Genomic DNA, 13124 nt, shown 5'->3' with positions numbered 1-13124 from the left:
CAACAGAAGGTCACTAACAGGTCTTCAATGTAGCGAGACATTCCCGCACCCGGAGGCGTCCTTCAGCTGGCCCCTAAACAAAAATATACTAGTTCAGTGATAATGAACGCCATACTAATTTCCGAATTGTACACAAGAAACTAAAATTAAAAATCATACAAGACTAACAAAGGCCAGAGGCTCCTGACTTGGGACAGGCGTAAAAATGCAACTTGTTTCAGAATCCAATATTTGAACTTCATTGAATATTGTAATACTTTATTCTTGTGATGTATTATTAATAAATATAATTATACTGCTTAAACTAAGGTTGAGGAAGGATGCAAAGCTAAACGTTTCTCCAGATAGAATAATTAAGCTCTTTGCAACTGATTTTGACAGTATGTTTTTACGTTGTGCTGTTATAACACTGTCATCTTCGATAGCCAATTAAGGATTACGATGAATTCCATTCCTCTCCACGGAGGGGAATGGATCGTAACCCTTGGCTAGCGAAGATATACCCCTGTCCGAGTAGAGGAGATGGATTGGGCCCTCTCACTTACTTATGGGGTATTAACGACCTTGACTGGCTATAAAGCCCTCGCAAGGACGACCGTGGCTTGCGCCTTTTTGAGCATTTTTGTTTTTAATGTCTGGCCCTTACAAACATGTTTAACCACATTATGTACAATGTATGTTTTCTTGCACAAACGAGTGCTAGACAATAACCTTTTTTTTCTTCTAATTTATAAGATTTTCCAATATAAAGAAGCCGATAAGTCTATGATACTGTCTGATGTTAAACTTTACCTTTAATATTTTTAAAATCAGTAATTTGTTTTGTAATAGTAAGCCCATCGCTGCTTTTTTTTTTAGCATTCGTGTGACATAGAAGTAAATTAATCTCTGTTTCATAGAAGCTCTAATTACATTTCTGAAAATGGTTGGTACATTGGTTTCATTGATTTATAATTTCATATGTCCTTTAATAAGGTGGTACCCAACACTTTAACTAAAATTAATTTGGCTCGTTTAATTTTCTTAAAATTTTGACAAAGTATTTACTTTGAACCTTTAACAAAAATATAAAAATTTTGAATCAACCGTTTTGTCAGAAAAATTACACTGGTTATATAGCAGTTTGACAAACACCAATTTTGATCATTGAGAAGCTGAATATTCCATTAACAAAACAACGTAATTAAAACGTTTAGCTGATTTTACAGAGTTATCTCCCTGTTGTGTTAGGTACCACCTCAACTTATGTCTTACTTCCTATAAGCTTTAACATTTCTATCATGAAAATCTAGCCGCACTCCGCCACAATCCCTGTGTCTGTCAGGAGCCTTGCAGTGGTTGTTTCTGATCATATCCGATCATATCATAAGTAATGTGTCTTTTCGAGAATTTGATACTGTTGTCTGGTAGCTGTTTCATTTTCTGTACACCACATTTTTCGTATTGTTGCTTCTCGTGCGGTTTCCTCAAAATAACTATTCAACTACCAAACCCCTCCACCCGGGCCATACATGCAAAAAAAAGCACTATATGACTGATCCCGTGCAAAACTAATAACTAACGATCAGGAATATCACACCCTTACTTTTACGGTAATGTCGATGTTGTTCTTGGAGCCTGTGTTATATACCATCCTTGTAAGCTCGTAGATATTTAAATAGAATTATTTTCAAAGGTTATCAATTTTAATTTTGTACAATTCTATGATTTTTTATTTTTTGTATTCATCGGTAAACGATTTTCTTAGCAATGAATTTAAACATAAGATATGAGAAGATGTAGTATTAGAGCCAAAGACTAGCGTTAACCCATTCAAACAGGAAAATTAACATTGCTCTATCATGTTTGTTCTTTGTTTACTTAAAATACTGTATGTGTTATAATAAAATTAAAAAAAACGCAAGTCACGTGGGTAGAAATGTCTGTGGCAACATAACACCGGAATGCCCTCACGATCATATGCTGAAAAAGAACATTTGAACGATTTAAACAAAACCCGCTATCAACTGTTGCCGATTAATGGTCATCTAATTCGAGATTCCCTATAGTTATAATCGACATATTTACAAATACTTGACCACAGTAATTTTATTTTTCTTCATATAGTTTGGTGACGTTAATTTTATTTTACTTTTACAGAACATTTTCCGTTTTATTTGATATGTAACTAAACAGACTGAATAAATGGTCATCTAATTCGATATTTCCTATTTATAACCGATTTAACAAATACTTTTGACCACGGTAATTGCTAAGTAGTTTTTCTTCATTATTTATTGAACTGAAATGTATTAAAAAGATAATTTTTATACTAATTCTTAAACAGAATATTTTCGATCTAAATAGAAGAAAGAGGCTTTATAGTATATTGCATAAACTGAAAGAATGGTCGTCACCAATTCGAGATTCCCTATTTTTCTAACCGATATATTTACAAAGACTTGACCACAGTAATTAGTATTTTCTTCATTATTTATTGTGTCAAAAAGCTATTTTTTATACTTTATATATTTTAACAGGATATTTTCCATCTTAATAAACAAAAATAGTGGCTTTATATAGTTATTGTATAGACTTAATTTATTTAATAATGTCAAGATTTGGTTCTTCTGGTTGCTTATTATTTATTTATCATGTTTATTGCTACAAACGAAGTCATTTGAAGGGTGTTACGGAGAGTATTGTATTTCCAATAAAAAGTTCCTCGACATAATATCTTTAGTAATTATTTTACCAGAGAAGTGCGATGTCTTATTTAATAGTCACGCCGCGGCTTAAGAGTGACCACAACTGTATAATTTGACCATTGGAAATAAAAAATCGCTAATATCAGAAATTTACATACTGCAAAAAACATCGGCATCAGCACTTAAGAGCCTCGTTCTCATTAAATGTCCTTTAGCAGCCCACGATATTACGCTTGTGTCTAGACTGATTCTATTAAAAGCTACGAGCTGACCAAATCAACTTCCGCACAGACGAAGTTTTTCAATGACATAAGCGATGAAATAAAACTTCTTTTACCATACAAATTACGTGGCCAGACACTGGATTAATACATCAATCCGGCAGACTTTGGAAAAACATGATTAGTGTCCGGTTTTTTTACTTTCGATTGTCGGTATACGATGAAAATCACAGCTTGCATTCTACAGGTAAGTTTTAATTTAATAATAATTTTAAATAATATTTTATTCTTTTAATTTTAAAACCTGAGGAACAAATTGTTTATTTTATTTTTATTTTTACAAATTTCAAAAATCATATTTATTTTTTGGCATAATTTTGCTGCCTTGTTTGCCATTGGCGACAATGATGGCAAAAATTAAATCGGATCAAAGATAATTTAAGACGAGGAGAAAATTCAGAAACTTTTTTTCGGATTAAAAAAGATATGGAAAATGAATTGTTTCTGAACATTAGAGTGATAACAATCGTTTGTTGTCTGTACATATATTAATCTTTAAGTTTATTAAATTATTGTACTCAAAAATAGTTATAAAAATGAAAACAACCGTGACTTTATAAATTGCATGCGGTCGAAGCGCTTTTCTGGATTTACCGTCAATGGGAAGTACAAATCCCATAAATTGAAAACAAAGGATGTAACAGAACCGAAACCAGACGAAGAGCTTTATGTCCGAAATTGACTTTAATTAACCTTTATAACTATTTCAGTAAAGTAAATACTACTAGCACTGTGCTATTTATTTTTTTTACTTTGATTTCTCTAATTGCGGGGGGGGGGGGAATGTTTGACTATTTTTTATCTAAGGTTTTCTCAAAACGAGCGAGAGAGGTTAACTAAAGTAAAGCTCTCCCCCTTTTTAAAATCCGTTATTTTTTTCTTATTTTCAGTATTTTCATGTATTTCTGTGTAATTGTTGCATAAATATAAAAGAGACAGCATTTGTTTACGGTTTACTATCACTTGCTAGTTCACTATCCATAACGGGCACTGATAATCTAGCTATAGTTATCACTAAAATAATTGAAATTAAAAGAAAACTATATAAATACACAGATGTGGGAGAAGAAGAAGAAAGGAAAGGGCAAGCCCCCCAAAGTACCAATGTGAATACTCAGTCTTGAATTTTGTGTTATATTTTTATGTTGGAGACAAAATCTAATTTCCATCCATAGAATTTCTGTTTACTTGAAGTGTGAAGAGTGATTGCAAAGAAAAGCTGCGACAGAAATTTAGGGAGAAAAGAAAATCACAAAAACACAATATGACAATACTGAAAACCCGAAACCATTAGTCCATCAATCTTACTTATTAAACAAAATACTCTTTCCTTTCCTTTTTTTCCAAATAACTTGATCAAAATAAAACAAAAGAATAACCCCTCCCCTAATGACCCAATCCCCCTAAAAAAAACTTGTCTTTCTAAGTTTTGTTGTTACTCTATTGTTTCGGGAAAGGATGAAGGCTTGTACCTATATTATTTTAACGTTAAAACCCGCTGCATTTGTGTGCACCTGATGTTTTTAGTCAGGAACCTGATGTTCAGTAGTTTGTGATGTGGTTTATATGTGTTTTCTCGTTTCTCGTTTTTATATATATATATATATTAGACCGTTGATTTTCCAATTTGATTGGTTTTACCCTAGACATTTTTGTAGCCCTTTATAGCTTACTGTTCGGTGTGAACCAAGGCTCCATCTTGAAGACCGTACTTTGACCTATATTTCTTTTTCTTTTACTAATTGTGACTTGGATGGAGAGTTGTCTCCTTTGTACTCATACCACATCTTCTTATATCTATATAACACAAACACACACCAAAGTTACCTTATATTTACATATGTACAACCCCTCAAACATGTTTTTATGCCCCACCTACGATAGTAGAGGGGCATTATGTTTTCTGGTCTGTGCGTCCATTCGTCCGTCCGTCTGTCCCGCTTCAGGTTAAAGTTTTTGGTCAAGGTAGTTTTTGATGAAGTTGAAGTCCAATTGACTTCAAACTTAGTATACATGTTCCCTATGATATGATCTTTTTAATTTTAATGCCAAATTAGAGGGTTTACCCCAATTTTACGGTTCACTGAACATAGAAAATGTACTGGGGACACATTCTTTTTAATACTTTTTCAAACAGCAAAAACAACCTATAAGAGTTAATATATTTATATAGTGGAGAGGGCTTACACAGGCTATGCCTGTTGCCCAATCCAATTCAATTTATTTGAATAAAATATTGTTTAAACTAAACTTGTATACTTATGGGAGAAATAACTTATACGGTTTAGTATAGTTTAAACATATTTATTTGTAGTGAATTAGGAAACAAGTCATTACAACTTAGATTAATCCTTTTCCACTTTGCGAGTGCGAGTGTTGCCTTGTAGCGGCATTAGCCTGCTCTTTTTCTGATGTCTTTCACGTGCAAGAGATATGACTCTCTCTTAACACGGGTCAGCCATTGATCGTCCTCTTCCGATGGACTATCATGGTTTCTCAAGACCATACTCGCAAATGATGTCAAATTAGAGACGAAAATTATGTCCCTGAAGTTTTGTCCCGGAACTTTAGTGTTTGGAGTCCGATGCAATAACCACTACACCACGGTTCTCCTATAATACGGTATAAAACATTAGTAGATATTCTATTATCAATTATTTGCATCTGTTTAGAAAGTTAACATGACATTAGGTCGCTTATAATCCCTACTCCGAGATACTTGGGACAGGACAATTTTTTTTGGACCTCCCCCTTTTTCCCCAATATCCGTTATTTTGTTTTTTTCTTTAAATTTAATTATTTTCGGTTTTTTATGTATTATAAGAACATACAAATATACACAAATAACTTGGTTTTTTTGCTATTTACTATTAATTCCAAGTTTACTATCCACAGCGGTCACAGATATATCAGATAATGTTCTTATAATACAGAAAACGCGAAAATAATTGAATTTCAAGTTACAGCGGAGGTAATAACGTTGCTAACGTAAATTGTTATTTTCGCGACGTCAAACTGTGACTTTAAAAATCGTGGAAAAGATGCAGTTTTCGACTGATTTTTATCATTAAAATTGAATTAACTTAAAAACGAGTTCATGATCCCCTCTTTTTAAATTGACATTTGGTTTGGTTACGTATGAAGATTATGTCATGAATAAGTCAATAAGTGCATTTTTTTTTAAATTTGATAAATACGAGTTATTTATGCAAATTTTCATAAAAATTTTAATATATGGGATCAAAACTGTATCGTATGCCCTTAAAAAGGGGGAGCAGAAATTGTACATGTGCCCCTACTTTGAAGATGGTTTATGAAAACTACTTTAAAGTACAGCCACCGCTTTGTTTTTTATTATGGGGCAAAATTATTTTATGTCTGAAGGTTCAGTACTTTGACATTGTCTCTTTCTCTACGATAGTAATGTATGCATATCTTGCCTCCCTTTACATGTCTTTTATGTGATCTGTTGAACATGTTGTGTGGTTAATGTCTATTTAAAGGTTACACCGTATAACATAATAAGAATGATGTTCGTGTGTGTCCAACACATATGGCCCAACGGGGTACATCTACATTCCTTTAAAAAAAATTACCAATTAAATAACAAAGTCGGATTTAATGCTCGTTTTCTTGTACCACGCAGTCTCAATTTATAATTGCCATTTTACAAATCCATCCTTTCAATATTATAAAAAAATTTAAACTAAAATAATCATGCAATTGTCTATATTGTCTAAAAAATTTGTCTACATGCAATTGTTTAAACTTATCTTAAAAGATAAGAATATTAATCCTTAATCAATCTACATTGAAATCTAATGTGATGTAACCTTCCGTGATGTTTTAATATCTCGAGTGCTACTTCTTTCAGAAAAATGAAAAACACTTTAGAGGGGGCGTGTTTTTTTGCTAATTTAATAGTTTGTAAGTAAAGACGAGGGATATAAAAACAACTTCGATAACATAATACAATTCTTGTTTATGTATGTTTATATTTAAAAAGCAGGGGTTTTTCAAGTATACAATAAGTGTTAAAACACCTCTCCCGATCCTTAACCTCATATCCTCACAAATTATGAACGGTCGATGGCTTAGATGGTCTCTTTGGTCTCTCTTGGTCATATAGCTCCACGCGTCTTTATATAATTATACTAGGCTTTTAATTAAGTACTTGGCTGTTTGCATGGCGAGACAACCACCGACAATCGGCAAGAAATCTGATAACCCCCCTTTTTTGACGATCAATGCATTTGAATGAGGACATGTAGATGGAACCCCAAACCCCCGCCATTTCTGTCCTGGGTTAGGATTCCCCCCTTTTTTAAATGGCTGGATCCGCCCCTGGCACATACTATTATCTATTATGGAAAACATATTTCTATAGCCATCTCATTTACACAACCACCGTCTAGTGCTTTCTACTTCTATTCATTTAAATCATGCACAGTATACAAAAAGAAAAAAAAGATTGGTCATATGAAAAAAGTAAAACAAATAGTTGAAATTTATCAGTAATAGTAAAGAGGGACGAAAGATACCAGAGGGAGAGTCAAACTCATAGATAAGAAAATAAACTAACAACGCCATGGCTAGCAATAAAAGACAAACAGGCAAATAATAGTACAGAAGACACAACATAGAAAACTAAACACTAAGCAACACGAACCCCAAAACTTGGGGTGATCTCATTTGCTCCGGAAGGGTAAGCAGATCCTGCTCCATAGTAAAATTCGCATGAGGCTTTAAAAAGATGATTTTTTTATGAATGTCACTCCTTTGCCAAAAAAAATAACAAAAATGATTTCAAGTATCATATGTGAACCTTTTAAAAGGTTGATACTACAAAGATAAACATGATGCAGCCTAAAGTGTGGTCATTTATACTTATAACTATTAAACTTGATAAAATTTAAGACTGTTTATAAATCTCCCCCTCTTTATACACACGTTAGTTTTATTTTTTCATGCCTAACATATTTAAAATTCCACGATGAATAAGTTAAGTCATTTTTACAAATTAAAGAAATATTTTTGGTCTTTCAAATCTTTATAAAATTCTTTTGTTGCAATCCTACGGAAGCCGATAAGGGTCATTCAAAAAAAAAATGTTATGTCGTAATTACGACATAGCATGTCGTAATTTCGACATAACATGTCGTTATAACGACATCACTATGTCGTAATTTCGACATAATATGTCGTTATAATGACATCGCTATGTCGTAATTTCGACATAACATGTCGTAATAACGACATAGCTATGTCGTAATAACGACATCACTATATATATTAAAGAATATGTATTATGATTGCCAAGACACTAAATGACACAGAAATTAACAACTTTAGGTCATATCATAATGCCCCCAATAACTAGAAAAGCCCCCGCATAATCAGCTATAAAAGAGGGACGAAAGATACCAGAGGGAGAGCCCCCGAAATGCTGTGTGGCAGACAGTGTTATTAATTAATTATTAGCTCCCTTGGTAAAACTCTAAATTTCATATTTAATGTATTTCATTGTTAAATAATTTACATGAAGCTGAATAAGTATATATCTGTTAATTGCATAGCTTTTGCTATTTGAATTCATTGATTAAAGATATTTATTTATATTGTAAAGTTTAATATTTGTATCGTCGCAAAATCTTTGGTCACCTTCTTTGGTTACCTTCTGTGAGAAACTTATATATTTTATAGATCCTGATTGAAAGTAATAAGAAACCGACCGGGGACTATGAGGACTGACCAGAAATCCTATCAAAGCAAGCAAAGTTTTCCACCTTTAAGCGCACAACTCCATGGTTTGTTGTAATGAGGGTGAATGGACGTATCGATTGCTCTGTATTTTAACTGTCAAACGATGGGCACGATGTTCCTAAAAAACGACGTTACACACTAAAAGCGGCGTCGAAGAGGGTTTTTGATTAATTTTTGCAAGTTTTATTCGTTTTTTTATATGTTGGTGATATATATTATTATATTACAAAATTTTTAAAATTTCTGATTCTGGTTCTGTTCGTTTTGTGATGTCATTTTATCATAAATTACCTCAAGTTGAGGAAATCTATTTAATAATGTTTACCCTTTAAGTTATTTCAACTAAAAATGCATTACTGTCGCAAGTAATGTGGAAAAGAAAGATGGGACGGAAGTAGATATAGGAAGATGTGGTACAGTTTTCCATAAAAAAGATATTTTTTTTAGATGTACGGAACTTTTATCATATGATGTTTAACTTTCAAGGTGCATATCATCTGTCATTGTAAAATTTCTATATCTTATAATAACTCAACCCTAATACAAATATATCTGACACTCTGCAAGTAAATCGAACATTTTTACCCTTGGTTAAATTTGAATAGAATTGTATTTTCCCTGGTACATAAGTTGTCGAAATACACCCCTTCAATTACTTGAACCTTGGCTTGAGAATTATTTCCGCAAGTCATCTATAGTGTTTAATTTCTGATATACATTTTAAAATATAGTAATCTATTCCTGGATCGTCCGCGAAAACGGCTTAAATAATCCCGGGTTTTTAAAATTCGATGAAACGGTTTTCGTCGCTGTTTGGGATTTGTCTTTCAATTACTAGTACCTCCATTTCATGCACAAGTTTATATTGACGAAAAGTTCCGGCTTCTCTAGTACAGGAATTAATTTCATCACGACAGTTATAACATGAATAGCAGGACAAATCGCGAAGTAAAACACTCCGTGAACTGGTATCAGTCTTGTAATATTGGTGATTGCACCTTACTGAAGTGACGACTTTAAATGATCTATGGAGTACTTCCACAATATAAATTTCAATTCGAATTTTACATTTAGAGGACTGTCTTGGTGTCTAAAATTTGTCTTTGCAAAAGTTGGACGAAGTTCATGTAATGAGATGTTTTTTCCCATTCTTTTAAATAAATCGTTAAAAGCTATAAACGATTAATAAAAATTGCAAAATTTAACCTGTGTCGAACCTATGTCCCCGGGTGGAGTCTATAGCAACATGCGCTATTCTTTTTTTTTCGGCAGCAATCATCAACCTGTTTTCCCAAATTTCATAACACGATTTGTTTTAATTATCATGAACATTTAATTGAAACTTTAGCACATGTAACGACGGAAATTAGCGTCTTTCGAACTTTCGACGTTTGGACAAATTGGCTACTGTTTTGTAATGTGTGGAAGCATTTTATTCCTTTAAGACCCACACATGTAGTTAATAAGAAAAGAATCTTGGCATTTTTTACTCTTCGTGTATCTAACTTTTGTTTTGATTAATTATAAAAAATACGCGTTAACTGCTTTGAAAAATGAAATATCAACTTGGACAAAATGGCTACCGTTTGAAAAACGACTGTGTAGAGAAGATTTTATTGAATCAGCAATATTTGAACTCACGAACAATGAGGCAAATATTTGTACTTTTGTTAGATATTATTATTGTCTTACTCTTTTTATTCATTTTCTGTTACTTACAAAATTCACTTTCAGTCGTTGAGATAACGAAAAACGTCGTTGGACATTTTTCTTATTCCCGCTTAATATGAAGCCACCGAGTCAAATAAAATTTGGCAAAAATAACGGCTTTAACGCCACAAAGAACCGACACCTGTCGTTGTTCCTGCCAAGTATCAAGAAGATCAGAGAATAAGAAATAGGATCACTATACATAAGATTTAAAACAGTTTTTCATAAATGTAACGTTGGACATCCGGTTTTTTTCACATAGCTTTGCTAATCTAATCATCAAATATACTAGATATTACTTAGTATATGATCGAGAGCTGTAAAAACATAATTTCAAACATATATTGAATTTGTTTTAATATTGGTTCGTGTTTTCTAACATTTTTATTTTGTTTTGCGGATGAAATTTCGAAGATTCTGTTTTAAATCCTAGAGGTTGTAGGAACATCGTGTCCAACGTTTGAAAGTAGAAAGAGAGCAATCAATATTTCAATTCACTCTTATTACACGAAGGCATGTAGTTAGCGCTTGATTATAGATAGGACTGTATGTCAGTCCTCATATAATTCCACACATATTTGTTGGAACAAGAAGAAGGTTTATAAGACATTGACTGACTCTGCATGCCTTCCTCGGTCGGTAACTTCTTAAATAGGATCTATAAATTATATAAGTTTCTCACAGAAGGTAACCAAAGAAGGTGACCAAAGATTTTGCAACGATACAAATATTAAACTTTACAATATGAATAAATATCTTTAACCAATAAATTCAAATAGCAAAAGCTATGCAATTAACAAATATATACTTATTAAGCATCGTGTAAATTAAAAATACTTTTAATATGAAATTTGGAGTTTTACCAAGGGAGCTTATAATTAATTAATGTTAAAACTGTCTGCCACACAGCATTTCGGGGTCTCTCCCTCTGGTATCTTTCGTCCCTCTTTTATAGCTGACTATGCGGGGGCTTTTCTAATTATTGGGGGCATTATGATAACATATAGTTGTTAATTTCTGTGTCATTTAGTCTCTTGGCAATCATAATACATATTCCCCAATATATATAGTGATGTCGTTATTACGACATAGCTATGTCGTTAAAACGACATAGTGATGTCGTTATTACGACATAGTTATGTCGTTAAAACGACATAGTGATGTCGTTAGTACGACATGTTATGTCGAAATAACGACATAGCGATGTCGTTATAACGAGGCATGTTATGTCGAAATTACGACATAGCGATGTCGTAATAACGACATGTTATGTCGAAATTACGACATGCTATGTCGTAATTACGACATAATTAATTTTTTTTGAATGGCCCTTATCGGCTTCCGTACAATCCGTTGTATATAATTTAATATTATGAAGAAAGTGAACATTAAAATTTCCGCGTTCACTCTTTATCGAGAATATAATGTGAATTAAATGCAACTAAAGCGGTAAATATTATTGTTGCTTGAGGAAATTTTAAATAAAGTTTATTTATAAACGCACGAAATACACAATGGTATTGTTATATTTAAATGTTTGCCAAATAATGGAGGGTATGGATGGGGGGATCTGTTATTCTGTAAACATTTAATTTTCACTCCATTTTTCTCTAATCTTTAAAAAATTAACCCCTTTTTTCTCTAATCTTCCAAAAATTAACCCTTTTATTCTCTAATCTTCTATTTTTTGGCTCATTATTCTCTAATCTTTCTTTTTTAAGGGCATTATTCTTTAATCATTTAACCCCATCCAAACCCTCAATAATGGAGGGATTCTCAATGTTAAAATCTGGATTTGTTTTGATTCGTTATACGGTAGGTAAAGAGAACATATAGAAAGATACCTAAAATGATATATATATAAAACTTAGAATAAACATAAAACATTCGAGGATAGTTGTCTCGTTTGGGAAGCATACCACATCTCATTTTTTATCTTGAAACAGATAAAAAGTTAAAGTGCGTTTGATATACTTGATTGTAATGAGCTATTTGGTTAGTACTAGCTAATGCTATGAAGATAAGTAAAACTGTCTGATAAAAATATGACCCTTTTCATTCAAATCACATTGTAAATGCCTGTCTATGTTTCATGCTTTTACACTAGTAATTTTGGGGTCTTTTATAGCTTGCTGTGCGGTGTGAGCCGAGGCTCCGTGTTGAAGACCGTACCTTGACCTATAATGGTGTACTTTTATTAACTGTGACTTGGATGGAGAGTTGTCTCATAGCCCGAGTTCACTTGAAACTCTCGAGTTAACTTTACTTACTCGGGTTTCAACAAAACGATTTTACTTGAACCGTTCGAGTTAACCCCTCGTACCCTGGTTCCAACCCTCACCGAGCCAGGGTTAAACTCGAGAAACTCTTGATTGACGTCAAACCAATGAGAATATTTTATTTTTTATGCTTGGTCAGGGCCTTATCCTAGAGTTGCTTAGAGTTGTTCCGAATATCAACTCTAGTGCGTTCACGTGATAATCTATTAACTCTGAAGTCGATTGGAGAGTTTCAAGTGAACTCGGCCATTGGCACTCACACCACATCTGCCTATCTATATTTAACTCGTTTAAAGCCTTCTTTCTAACTTTAAAGTGTTTAAAAGTCGTAGGTGTTTTAAAACTGCTTGTCGATTTGTTATTTTTAGTAAATAACAATCATTGATCGCGTCACTCTCACTTGT

General features: G+C 32.8%; 1 protein-coding gene across 2 annotated transcripts in view; it reads left to right on the top strand.

Annotated features, from left to right (window-relative positions):
• Window positions 1-2720: 2720 nt before the first annotated feature.
• LOC139500069 (uncharacterized) overlaps window positions 2721-13124 on the top strand; it is a 42201-nt gene continuing 31797 nt past the window's right edge. The window contains exons 1-2 of one of the 2 annotated variants that reach the window (XM_071288805.1): window positions 11961-11995; window positions 12212-12256. In XM_071288805.1, the coding sequence (XP_071144906.1) occupies window positions 12221-12256 (36 nt within the window). In that variant the 5' untranslated portion in view covers window positions 11961-11995; window positions 12212-12220. Of the gene's footprint in view, window positions 3156-11960; window positions 11996-12211; window positions 12257-13124 lie in introns of those variants that run through there. The other variant, XM_071288807.1, reaches the window with a different exon arrangement.

This window comes from Mytilus edulis, chromosome 13 (genome assembly GCF_963676685.1).
Source record: "Mytilus edulis chromosome 13, xbMytEdul2.2, whole genome shotgun sequence".
Taxonomy (NCBI): domain Eukaryota; kingdom Metazoa; phylum Mollusca; class Bivalvia; order Mytilida; family Mytilidae; genus Mytilus; species Mytilus edulis.
The sequence above is the reverse complement of the archived record's forward strand: the minus strand, read 5'-3'. Positions and strand labels throughout refer to the sequence as shown.